Source organism: Gorilla gorilla, chromosome 13 (assembly GCF_029281585.2).
Source record: "Gorilla gorilla gorilla isolate KB3781 chromosome 13, NHGRI_mGorGor1-v2.1_pri, whole genome shotgun sequence".
Taxonomy (NCBI): domain Eukaryota; kingdom Metazoa; phylum Chordata; class Mammalia; order Primates; family Hominidae; genus Gorilla; species Gorilla gorilla.
Genome location: NC_073237.2, coordinates 58621453 through 58635481, shown reverse-complemented (window position 1 = coordinate 58635481; position 14029 = coordinate 58621453). Strand labels below are relative to the sequence as shown.

The following is a 14029-nucleotide window of genomic DNA, read 5'->3' as shown; positions in this document are numbered from 1 at the left end:
CAAGAGTGAGACTCTGTCTCAAAAAAAAAAAAGAAAAGACAATAATGACTATTTGAGGGGGGAAAACTTTCCAAACAAAACTGGTTGAAAGTATCTTAAAACACCATAAGCTTTTTGTAACTGTTAATGCGTCTGTAACCTTTTTTGCATTTTTTCAGATTTTATAAAAAGTCCCAATTTTTAGAATTTCTAATTCATTTTAGCCAACTCTACTTGCTCTACACAATCTATAATAGTATATTATTGAAAACAACCAAAATGTCCAATAAGGAGACTGGTTAAATTAACTGCAAAATACAACAGGATCCTACACAGCCATTTAAAATGATGCTACAGGGACCTATTTATTGCCCAAAGATGTTCATGGTATACTGATACGTAGGGGAAAAAGAGCAGATTGTTAAAACGGTATGTATAGTATAATCCTATTCAAAAACACATAGTCTTTGAAAAAGTGTTGAAAGATACATATTAAGGAGTTAGTTTTAGTTACGTCTAGGTGAACCATATTAAATGTGTTCATTTATTTGTTCAGTATATTCCCACACAATGCATCAATCAATCTGCTAAAGTGCCAGGGATGCAAAACCAGAAATAATCCTTCTGTCCCTAAGACTGTTATAGAACAGAGAGGAGACAATCCTCAAAATAACCTAGAAGTAAATGCAACTATAATAAGTATTACGAAGGAGAAGTGTCTGGTGCTATAAGCATGAACAGCAGGGAAAATTTTAACAAGTCAAAAGATAATGGGAGGCTTCCTTAAGCAAGTGATAAAAGAATAAACATTTACTAGGTAATGAGGAAAGGGCTATTCTTTTTGCTTGTCTCTATATTCTTTAAAGAAAATGTACTGCTTTTATAATAAGAAAAAACAATGAAAGAAAACCAAATGATCTGAATTTTTTTTGCTCTGAGTTTTTTTTTACTCTTAAATAATTATTTTTAATTTATGCACAGCTAATCTTGCCTGTCTTGCTTAAATGACAAAGTTTTCAGAAACATTTAAATTTTGAAAACAGGTCATCAAGGAAAAATTTCTAATCGCCAGGACATATTTTTCTTTTCTATGATTGAATAAAAACATAAGATCAAGCATGAGATAATGGACATTATATTGTTTCCACTGTCTTCTATTTATTCTATAATGTTTCCAATAGTAAGGAACAGGCCTAAATGAGTAAAAATGAATTCAAAACTTAAAAAGGAGGAAAGAAACCCCAATTCTGAAAAGTAGATTAAAATGCTTAAATATTACCCAAACTGCCTCAAACTGTGCTAAAATTATCAAATCATTTTCAACCAAATTGTCTTTGTGCCTTCTACTAAAAATCACCTGCCAACACAATAAGAAGGCTTACTAAATTTGGAGATACTACCAAAAATTAAAGCCTGTATTACGCAACATAAAACAGACCAGATTAACCACATGTAGAACTTAGTCCACCCTAAGTGAAGGTTCATACATCAGTCATGAATGACACAGCTCATCCCAAAGCGTATTCTACAGAATACACAGGTTATTGGTAACCATTACTTGAAAAAAAGCTGTGTTAAAATAAATTTGAAAAAAAACACTACGTTAAACAAAATTAAGCAGTTTTCTTTTCTTCAAGACTTTCCAGAGTCTTTAATAAACAGGCCCAGAATAACTTAACAATTTAGAAGTTCAGAAGATTTTGAAAACTCAAAGTCTCAAATATAATTTATATGGTAAGAAAACCTGACTTCAACTTAAGGTTTTCTAGTCTTTGTTTTATTTAGTCTAATTCATACATTTTTCCGTAGAGATTATATGTTTGATTACAGGAGTAATTCCCACTGGGGATATTACTTAACCTAAGCCCCACTGGGGATGACTTAAACATTATATACACCATAATGCCCTTCTGAAATCTGAAGATTTCTGAATTTCAAAACAAATCTATTATCAGTTTTGCAAAATGGATTGTGAACCTCTACTAAAGGACAATGTGAATCTTTAAGAGGAGTATTTTCCAAACCTATGATGATGGAGCTCACTTTCAAAAAGAGTGAGAAAGTAAAGACTGGATTAAGGTATGCCCCAAACTGACTATGAAAGGCCTCAATGTCTCACACCTAATAAAGAATAACAGGGTAAAGCCTCAGATAGACAAGTGGATTGAAAATTACATAAAACAAATGTTTAGTTGTTATAATAACAGTTTATGTAACATTGTTATATCAATAAGGAATTCAATAACTGATGAAAAAAGGGAATTGGCCAATGTTTACCCAGTATTAACTAGGTAAGCAGACAAAACTGCAACTACCAGATCCAAACATTTTTGTCACTTAAGATCTGACTTCCTAAAATTTGCTCTGAGAATAAAATAAGTATACAAACAAGTGTATTCTTTTCTTCTATTTCATGCATGTAAGTCTTCTCTCCTCAACTAAGGTTTAGAGTACTTGCTGAATACAATTTATAAATTTGCCTTCCAAGTGTTTCTATTCATTTTTCTAGAACTGGATACAAAACTCCTCCTCCCAATTTTCTCTCTGATCTACAGCAGTGTCTATTTTATAAACCACTTCATTGCCTTTGAGCACATGAACAGTAGTGTAATAAACAATAAAGGGTTCTGGGTTACAATTATATTAATAATATACTATATACTTGAGTTGGGAAGTAGTTCTAATTTTAAAATATTATTTAATATTTTAGAGACTAACATTTCCTTTTTTTTTTTGAGACAGAGTCTTGCTCTGTTGACCAGGCTGCGGTGCAGTGGCATGATCTCTGCTCACTGTAACCTCAGCCTCCCGGGTTGAAGCAATTCTCCTGCCTTAGCCTCCCGAGTAGCTGGGACTATAGGCGCATGCCACCATGCCCAGCTAATTTTTGTATTTCTATTAGAGACAGGGTTTCACCATATTGGCCAGGCTGGTCTCCAACTCCTGACCTCATGATCTGCCCCCCTTGGCCTCCCAAAATGCTGGGATTACAGGTGTGAGCCACCGTGCCCGGCCTAGAGACTAACATTTCAAAGTGAATTTGCCAAATTCATCAAACTGAATTTATAAAAAACAAATGGATCGCTTATAAAATTTACAAGGCTTATTTCTAAAAGTAACTTTTAAACATTGTGGTTTTTCACCACCTGGATCAATGTGGACCATTTTGAAATTTTCAGTCCATTAAATTAAGCCTGTTTTTGGTAATATATTTTATACTACTTTATCAATGATACATTATATACATGTTTTAAAACACATTCAATTGTATTTAATGATTTAAATAACTAAAACATAACACCAATTATATTAGCTAAAAGATTCATTCCCTTATTTTCCAATTCATTACCAAATTTTTTCCAAATCTTACTTTTGCTACCGAAGAAAGAAATAAAAAGCTGAAATCCACAAACAATGATGATGAAGAGCCACCAGATTTTAATGTTAATTCCACTTTTTTTTTTCCCAATCAAGCAACTTCTTATTAGGGTTAATAAAGCTGATCATCTGCTTTTATCTCACTTATCTGCTTGATAAATGAGACATAAACTGATTTAAAAGACAGACAACAAGAAAAGCAAAAGCACCTAAGAAATTCAAAAGCAGAGCAATCAGCCACTGAAGACTTCATAGAACTTTTTGTTGTTTAAATAGGCTGTTGACAAATACATAGGGCATTTAAATTTGGTGAAAGACAAATTTACAAATCCTTTCACAGAAATATGCTTCAGGTCTTATTAATTGATGTAATTTTCTTATATTCCACATATTTTCTTGATATAAAAATATATACTGAAAACATAGTTCTGAAAAATACATGATGTGGGAAAAAACAGACCCAGGAAGATAATCTGACTACCCTTGGTTTAAGTAGCTAGTTGCTATGAACTTTAGTCCTGGGAATGTTACTTCCTGAAATCAGTGCTTTTCCTACTACACTGTACTGCCCTTAGCCTGAAAAAAAACAAAACAAAACAAAAAAAACACATTTCATCATAAGCGATGGGAAAGAAATTGGTCCAGAGAAAGGTAAAAACATAATGTCCAAACATGTTCAACTGAAAATTAAATTCAAACATACTGCATCAGTAATTTTTTTGTTGTAAGTATATAAAATGTCATCTGCTCTGGCTTTTTAACACATGGAATATAAAATAAAATTTGACCCTCAAATATACATGCATGCATACATGTGCATTTTAGTCTCTCAATCAAAGCATCCATGATGCATAATGGAAAAAACAATTTGAATTATACTTAAATATAACTCCCATCCATTTGTGTTAGCTTACCAGATTTGTGCTTCTTGTGTTTTGCTTTTTTTTTGATGATCAATAACTTATTCTGGATCTCAGGTTTGTAAGACTTGAATGCAAGAGAATGAAGACCTTCACGCTTTCTCTGTAAGTTTTCATTCAAAACATCTTTCAATTTCTTTTTTTTCTTTTTCTTCTTTTTTGCCCTCATTTTCGTTAGTTTGAGTTTCTTGTGGCTCTGTAGTGACTGCTCTAATAGAATATCCCTTACAACTTTGTGGCAGTTAATTTCTGGATGATCACTGTGACTTCCATTTACATGTATTTGGCAAGATTTTAGAGTATTTTCTTTTAATGGACTGGGTTCAATCTTTATTCTGGAAGCTTCACCGTGTTTTTCCTGATTTTCTATAAACCTTATTTCACCTGGACTGAGAGGCTCTCCAAAGCCAGTAACTTCCCCTGGACTCCCTGGTTTCTCTAAATTTTCTTTACAACAATCAGTTTTTTTAATTTCACAAGGCCTGCGAATTCTAATTTCATAGTTGGATTTTACTTCCATTTCAACAGAGATGTCATGATTATCCAAGATCATTTTAGCAGGACAGCAACCTGGATCAAAATTATTTTCCTGCTCTTTCTTGAAGGAAGAGGGCAGGCTATCTCTGCTACATCTATGTTCTCCATTACTTGTACTAACATAGTCACACTTCAATTTCTCCAATTTAATCCGAGGTACTCTTTGTATTTTAATGGGTGGAACTGGAAATTCTGGGGCCTGAAAGGGTCTCTGTTTATAAATCCGTACATCTGCACCACAGAACTGTGGAAAATGTACATAAGCATTCTCCAAATAATCATAACCAAGAATAACTTCCCTGCATTCATGGATAGGCTGTCCAAGCACAGCATCTTGAACTTCCTTTTGTGTTTCATACACAAAGTCACAAAGACCCTTAAGTAGCCATACTTTTTGGTAAAAAGGTAGTTCGTGAAAAGGTTTTTCTTCCAATGGATTAACTTCTCCAAGAACTTTAAAAAACTGAGGACACAACCCCAGTTTTTCAGCACAGTTATCAGGATTTTCAGTTTGCCCTACAGCAGTGTACCACTGTTGTACTTTCTGCCTCAGCGCTGCTTCCCAGGTCCTATAAGGCAAAGTAGGTCTTCGATGTAAGGTAGGTCTGCGATGGGGAGGACTTAATAGAGAAGTCATTATTTTCGATAGAAAAGCATTACACTGAGGCATCAGAAGACAACGTTCCAATTCGTAAAAGACTATTTCTGGCAAATTTAGAATTTGTTGAGCTAAACAAAGGAAATGCCCAATAGCTGGAATTTCCCACATGGTCTCCATACAAGTTGGAGCTGCTTGAGCTAGAAGTTTTCTTTCCCATTCTTCTATTTCCTTTTGACTAGCTTCTTCTGCTTCTTTTCTTTCCTGCTCCCGAAGCCTAAAGAAATTTAACAAATTATACTATTGTTATTTAGAGGGTACCATAAAATGATAAATTTTAAGTATATTTATCTTTAGTCAAAAAGGCAATCAACTGTCCTAGTTTTATTTATTTATTTATTTGACACAGAGTCTCGCTCTGTCCCCCAGGCTGGAGTGCAGTGGTGCAATCTCAGCTCACTGCAACCTCTGCCTCGCGGGTTCAAGCAATTCTCCTGCCTCAGCCTCCCAAGTAGCAGGGATTACAGGTGCCTGCCACCACACCCAGCTAACATTTTGTATTTTTTAGTAGAGACGGGGTTTCACCATGTTGGCCAGGCTGGTCTCAAACTCCTGACCTCAGGTGATCCGCCTGCCTCGGCCTCCCAAAGTGTTGAGATTACAGGCATGAGCTACTGTGCCCAGCCTGTCCTAGTTTTAAATATCAGTACAAAGTGTCTCATAAAAGTACCATTTTGCTTTTTTCAGATGAAGAAATACACATATCACTTCAATCTGAATTTGATGGAGGATTGCTGACATAATTATCCTCAAGGTAAATTCTTCAATTTATAATGTATATCAACTTCATTTACTAAATGAAAGCACAGTAGAATTTGATTACAATAATTTCTAGAAGTAATATGACTTCATATAAGAGCTGTAAAGATATTTATATTCTCTGACCCCATAATTCCATTCCTACAAAGTTATACTAAGAAAATAATTCAACAGAAGCAAAAAGTTACGTACTTACCAATGTTAACTGGAGTTTTATCATATAAGAAAAACAAAACTATGAAAAAATTGTTTTAAAATTGGGAAATAAACTGGAAATATTGTGTAGCCTCAAAAATTAAAATTATTAATATCATGCATAAATACAGAAAATGTCAGAATACAACATAGTACTTAATAATCATAATGAAAATAAGTATATATTAAGCAGGGAGGTGACAGTATTGCAAAAGTAAATAATTTCTAGGTTAATGGGAATATGAGTGCTTTTCTCCCCCTTAAGATTTTATTAGCACTACTATAAAAACTTAATTAAAAAAATGAAATTAGATGCAAAGATAGGTATTTAAGTCTTCGTGACCTTAGATTAGGCAATGGTTTCTTAGATCTGACACCCAAAAAATAAGCAACAAGAGAAAAATAGATAAACTGGGTATCATCAAAACTAGAAAATTTTGTGCTTTTAAAAGACATCATCAAGAAAGTAAAGACAACTCACAGAATGGGAGGATGTTTTTGTAAATTATGTGCTTAATAGGAGACTTGTATATAGAATATGTAATGAATACTTACAACTCAATAATGAAAGGACAAATAGCCCAGTTAAAAAATGGACAGGCTGGGTACAGTGGCTCACGCCTGTAATCCCAGCATTTTGGGAGGCTGAGGAGGGTGGATCATCTGAGGTCAGGAATTTTGAGACCAGCCAGGCCAACGTGGTGAAACCCCTTCTCTTTTAAAAACACAAAAATCAGCTGGGCATGGTGGCACATGCCTATAATCTCAGCTACTAGGGAGGCTGAGGCAGGAGAATCGCTTGAACCTGGGAGGCAGCAGTTACAGTGAGCCGAGATTGCACCATTGTACTCCAGCCTGGGCAACAAGAGCTAAGCTCCGTCTCAAAAAAAAAAAAAAAAAAAAAAAAAAAAGGTGAAAGAAACTTGAACTTGAATAGATGTTTCTTTAAAGATGTGAACAACAAAATGAACAACAAAAGCACATGAAAAGATGCTCAGCCTCATTATCAATTAGATAAATGCAAATCAAAACCAGAAGGAGATACTACTCCAAACCTACTTGGATGGTTATTATACAAAAGACAGATAGTAGTAACAAGTATTGGTGAAAAAGTGAAGAAACTAGAAACCTCATACACTGTAGGTAGTATAATTGCTTTTGAAAACGTTACTATATGATCTAGCAATTCTACTCCTAGGTATATACCCAAGAGAAATAAAAACACTTGTCCACATGACAGCTTGTATATAAATGTTCTTAGCAGTATTATTTACAAGAGCCAAAAATGGGAACAAATCAATGTCTGACACTGGCTATTTTCCTATAAATCAGATTGCAATCCAGTAAGATAAATACACAAATAGTAAGAACACTACTTTGGCAAATATCACAACTTGCTCTTTTATAGAACAGCCTACTTTTATATTTTTGGTTGAAATGTCATACTATAACTGTCATTAGTGATTTGGTATTTATATATATTACATTTGAGTACCTAAAAAATATTAAATATTCTTAATAAAATTCAACTATTTTCAAATGTGCTTAGAGTTTTATGGAGTTTTATTTTTTACTGAATGAGGATGGTAGTGGGCAGGTAGAATTTGGCTTCCTCTGTACAGAGCTAGGACTCCAAAAGCACACACACTCAGTAGAGGGGCATACTAGAAAAAAGTCCCTTCCCTTCCCCTCATCCTCAACTAGAGGACTGCAAGAAAATTTTTTTGTCTTCACAATAGGAGTGGTGAGGGGAAAAAAAAAATCTTAAGAATTTGTAACTATAAGCTGACTCATATGGATTTATTGCCCAAATTCACATTTCCTGAGTGCTCAGAAAAACATCACACTAAGAAATGAGTTTAATGTGGTTTCATGCCAATATTGCTGTCACGTACATGAACAACAACAAAATCAAATCTCTAAGGGAATGCACCTTAAGTCTAGACTTTAAGGAACTCCTACTACTACAGTGATAAGAAATGAGTTCACAGTCAAAGATAAAACATAAAAGGAATTAAGATATTAGGAGGGATAGGAAGAAAGAATCTGGCCCCGAGATAATAGATGTAAGAATTATAGGGCACAAGGAATACAATGTTCAGTGAAAAGAAACTGAAAACATGAGCAAAGAGAAGGAGATTATAAAAAATGACAAAGCAGTTTTGAATACAAATTAAAAAGAACTTCTAGAAATGAAAAATACAGAAAATAAAATAAAAACAGACTTACAGCTAACTCCTTGATATAGTTTGGATATTTGCACCCTCCAATTCTCATGGTGAAATTTGATTTCCAATGCTGAAAGCGCAGCCCAGTTACAGGTGTTTGAGTTATGGGGGTAGATCTCTCATGAATAGCTTGGTCCCATTCTCACTGCAGTGAGTGAGTTCTCACTCTACTGGTTGTCACAAGAACTAATTGTTAAAATGGGCCTGGCACCTTCCTCCTCTCTCTTGTTACCTTTCTCACCACGTGATATGTTGGCTCCCCTTCACCTTTTGCTAAGAGTAGAAGCAGTCTGAGGCATTCTCCTGATGCAGATGCTGGCCCCATGCTTCCTGTACAACCTACAGAACCATGAGCCAAATAACCCTCTTTTCTTTATAAATTACTCAGCCTCAGGTATTCCTTCACAGCAATGCAAAATAGACTAAGACACTCTTCAACAGCAATAACAGAAGCCAGCACACAATGGAGTATCTTTAATATACTCAGAAAATAAGTGCCAACAGAAATTGCCATTCAGAGTAAAAATATCTCTTAAAAATATAGACAAAAAGATATTTTCAGACCAAAAAAATGTGATATTTGTGACTGAAAAACACAATCTAAAGGAAAATTCTAAAGAATGTGCTTCCAGTGGAAGAACAGTGATCCCTAACTAAAGCACAAAGATACGAAAAAAAAAAGTAGTAATACATAGGTTAATTTACATAGATATGGCATAAATAATGATTTAAATGCTCTATGGAGTTTAAAAAGAAGACAAGATAGAATTCAAATACACGACAACAACAGCTGGGCCCTGTGGCTCGCGCCTGTAATCTCAGCACTTTGGGAGGCCGAGGCAGGCAGATCATTTGAAGTCAGAAGTTTGAGACCAGCCTGGCCAACAAGGTGAAACCCTGTCTCTACTAGAAATACAAAAATCAGCTGGGCGTGGTGGTACACGCCTGCAATCTCAGCTATTTAGGAGGCTGAGGCAGGAGAATCACTTGAACCTGGGAGGCAGAGGCTGCAGTGAGCTGAGATCACACCACTGCACTCCAGCCTGGGTGACAGAGTGAGACTCCATCTCAAAAAATAATACTAATACTAATATAAAATACATTACAGTAATAGCAAATAAGCTGGGAGAAAAATGATTAAACTGAAAAGGAAGAGACAGACCAAAGAAACACAAATCAATATCTAACATACAACAAATTGATTGGGCTGGGTGTGGTGGCTCACACCTGTAATCCCAGCATTTTGAGAGGCCGAGGTGGGAGGATAGCTTACGCCCAGGACTTCAAGATCAGACTAGGCAACATGGTGAGATTTCATCTCTTAAAAAAAAATGGGCCTGGTGTGGTGGCACAGGCCTGTGGTCCCAGCTATTTGGGAGGGCGAGGTGGGAAGATCACTTGAGCCCAGGAGGTCAAGGTTGCAGTGAGCTGTGTTCATGCCATGGCACTCTAGCCTGGGCAACAGAGCAAGACCCTGTCTCCAAAAAACCAAAACAAAACAAAAGCAAGAGACGAAAAACAAATTGTAGCTTCAGAAAGTAAGAATAGAGAGGTAGGAAAGTAATGGTGATGGTGATAGTTGAAGACATAATGGCTGAGAATTTTCCAGAACTAATGGGCACAAATCTTCATTTCAGGAAGCCCCCAAAAATAAATGAAGAAAGTAAGCCACATTTGGGCACATGATAAAACAATAATAAAACATCAAAGACATACACAAAAAAAAATCTTAAAAGATGCAGAAAAAAGGACAGATTACGTATACAGGAATGACAGACTGAGAGATCTATTAATAGCAACAAAATAAACCAGAAACAACAGAACAGTATCTTTAAAGTGCTGAATTAATTAACTGTCAAACTAGAACTGCATAACCAGCTAAACTATCATTCATAGATGAGAGTAAGTTAAAGTCATTTTCAATTAGACTAAAATGAAAACTTCCATGTAGTGTCTTCTGCTTCCAACCAAAATGAAGTAACAAAGAATCAAATTTATACTTTCATTTGAACCAACAACAAAAAAATCCTAATACATGAAATAATGGTTTTCAAGCAAAAGACAGTGATCCATGACACATTAGAAAGAGATGAGGTAAGCCCAAACATTGTTTCAGTTTATTGCCTTGAAAGAGTATCCAGATCACGATGCAAACAGACAGAGAGTACCCAGGCAAAGCCTAGCAGACTCCCTTATTGAGAAGGAGCCAAGAGTCCAGAGAGACCAAGGCAACTAGAGTCTGCAGGACATAGTACCTGCACAGTACCAATGAGTAGAGAGCTGCATAAAGAGAGAACTCTACAGATGTGCGGAGGATCTCCCTGGAGTATTCAGAGTACTGATTGGTACAGGGACAAACTTACAAAATATTAGAGAACATAGTGCCTGTTCCCACTAACCATGCTAGAAAACTAGACTCATAATTCACGGAATATTGGGTAGAATACTCAGGAAGGTCTTACCTTGGTAGTAGAGAATAATTAGACCTGGACTAGTGCTCAGGATCCAAGTAAAAAATCATAAAAGAGTCAGAATAATAAAGCTGTTTCCAACTAACTTAACTGCATTCCAGGAAAAAGCTCAAGATTTATAGAAATCCAAAAATATCCAGTGCTCACCAAGGTAAAATTTACAATGTTTGGCATTCAAACCAAGGCTACTAGGCATGCAACAATGCAGAAAAATCACCCATGATGAGAAAAATCAATCAAAACTGACCCAGAAATGATACACATATTAGAATTAGCAATAAGGGCTGGGCATGGTGGCTCGCACCTGTAATCCCAGCACTTTGGGAGGCTGAGGTGGGTGGATCACTTGACGTCAGGAGTTCAAAACCAACCTGACCAACATGGTGAAACTCTGTCTCTACTGAAAAAAAATACAAAATTAGCTGGGCGTGGTGGTGCATGCCTGTAATCCCAACTACTTTGGAGGCTGAAGCAGAAGAATTGCTTGAACCTGGGAAGTGGAGGTTGCAGTGAGCCAGGATCGCACCACTGCACTCCAGCCTGGGCAACAAGAGTGAAACTCCATCTCAAAGAAAAAAAAAAAAAAAAAAAAAAAAAGATTTAGCAATAAGGTCATTAAAGTAGTTATTGAAACTATATTATTCCATTTGGTCAAAAACTTAAGTAGAGACATGACAGATATAAAAAAGACCCAAACTACACTTTTGGAGATAAAAACTACAATGTCTGAGATGAAAATACACAGAATGCGATTTATGACAGATTAGACACAGCAGAAGAAAAGATTAGTGAACTTGAAGACAGAGATAGAAACTGTCCAAATTGAAATATACAGAAAACATACTTCTATAGTATATACTTAGAAGAGAAGAGATGATTACCAAAAGAAGTTCTAAAATGTGAGAAGAACTGGGAACAAATAAACTTAATCATGGGTAAATATGAATAAAAAATACATTATAAAAACAGTAATAATGGTTAGTTTAGGGGTTAAAAATGAGACAGAGCTAAATTATTAATCAACAATAATATATGAGATGGACAAGGCAGAAGAGAACAAAATTAAGAAGAGGAACAGAGCTTCCCTATCAGTGGAAGTAGGTGTAAAAGAATTCCACAGATAAATAGCAACAGATAATGCCAAATGGAAAAATCAAGAAATAGCAACATAGCATTTATTTAGAAATGTGAACATGATTACCAGAAGAAATAGCTAAAAGTTAAAGGTAGCTGATTCTGAGTCATGGGCTTGAAGTTCAGGTGGGTAAGACTGCTGCCTTTTAGTAGCCTTAAAGATACTCTGTGACTTTTAAACTAGAGAGCGTGTAAAATAAAATAAGTCTGAAATCAATTTTTCAAAGCTAAAAAAAAATCAAATGATTTAATCACGTTTATGTTAAATTTATAGATACTGTGTACTTTACCATGAAACTGAGTTTCTCTACACTTTATGTACTGAGAAGGGTAGAATATTTTTCTTCAATATACTGTTATTAACAACAGGCAAAGTTTTCAAGTTATTTCCCATAAAATTTAATTCAGAGTTTGTTTAAAAGTTTCTAATAGGATACTGTATCTTAGAATCAACCATCAGAAACTGGGTTTGTTTATTACTATTCTTGGCAGAGAAAACTGATTTTGGTTAATCTTGTCATAATTAATCCTGACTATGAGCTCACTATAAAATCACTTATTAGTTATAAAAACATCTCAGACTGTAAGTCTAGAAATTCTCCCTTTTTGGTTATACATATAAGTAAAATATAATGTTGTTTATGGCAGATTTCTATTTTCAAAATTAAATGTGACACTTTTTTTCCAAAGGAAATAAGATAAAGGAACTAGGAAGCGCCAAATAGTAGAATAGATGTGAAGAGTCAACACTAAGTAGGGAAAGGACAGCAAAAAAAAAAAAAAAATCTGGGAATCCTGAAGGCAGTGCATACATGACTAACATCAATGAAATACATTTTGTTCTGATAGAGAAGAGTGTTACATGTTCTGCAGAAGTGAAAGAGTGACAACTAGTGCTTGGGGAAGAAAATGAAAGGGAAAGTTGGAGTAGATGAAAAAACTTTTATGGACTTGCTTTGCCTAAAGCAGTGAAAAGCAACTTTTGGCCAATATAAAGATTGGTGATAAGGTAATTTCACAAATTATTTACCTGCTGCAAATATTAAGGACATACAGAAAGGTGAAATAACTTCCCCCAGGTTTTCCTAGCAGGTCAGTAAAAGAGACAGAAACACAGTTTGCCTGGTAGGCCAAAGTTAGCACCAATTGACTTGCTCCTAGAAGAGGAAGAAAATTCATGACACAGTTGAAGTGTGATAATGCCATCTGTGTGCACTATCTGAAGCTGATCAAGGGCTGCTACTCACACTGCTGCTGTTCCTCATACACTGTACCTTTCAGGGGAGGATTATGGAATCTAGCCTCAGACTATGAATACTAAAGAGATGTGAGGAAGGACAAAAAAGTACATGGCTGGTATAGGCCAGCATAAGGCAGAATAGCCCTTTACCTTTAGAAATACAACTATGGAGTCTCTTTCCTGATCCTCAGTAGTGTAGTAAATAGGGAATGGGAGCCTGCTGAAGATCCCTAGAGTTAATATACATAATCAGCCATTTTTAAAAAACTTTAACACTTATAGTTAAAAATTAAAAACAGTATCTTAAAAATGCTGAAGTGGCTGGGCGCAGTGGCTCACGCCTGTAATCCCAGCACTTTGGGAGGCTGAGGTGGGCAGATCATGAGGTCAGGAGATCGAGACCACGGTGAAATCCCGTCTCTACTAAAAATACAAAAAATTAGCTGGGCGTGGTGGCAAGCGCCTGTAGTCCCAGCTACTCGGGAGGCTGAGGCACGAGAATGGTGTGAACCCGGGAGGCAGAGCTTGCA

General features: G+C 35.6%; 1 protein-coding gene across 6 annotated transcripts in view; it reads right to left on the bottom strand.

Moving 5' to 3' along the window:
• The window catches only part of BRD10 (bromodomain containing 10), a 125542-nt gene that overhangs the window by 81326 nt on the left and 30187 nt on the right, over positions 1 to 14029 (bottom strand). For all 6 annotated transcript variants that reach the window (XR_010130212.1, XR_010130213.1, XM_019034005.4 and 3 more), the window contains exon 3: positions 4272 to 5689. Coding sequence is in view for 4 of the 6 variants with exons in the window: in XM_019034005.4 (XP_018889550.3) it covers positions 4272 to 5689 (1418 nt within the window). In the remaining 2 variants the exon portion in view is untranslated. The remainder of the gene's footprint in view (positions 1 to 4271; positions 5690 to 14029) is intronic.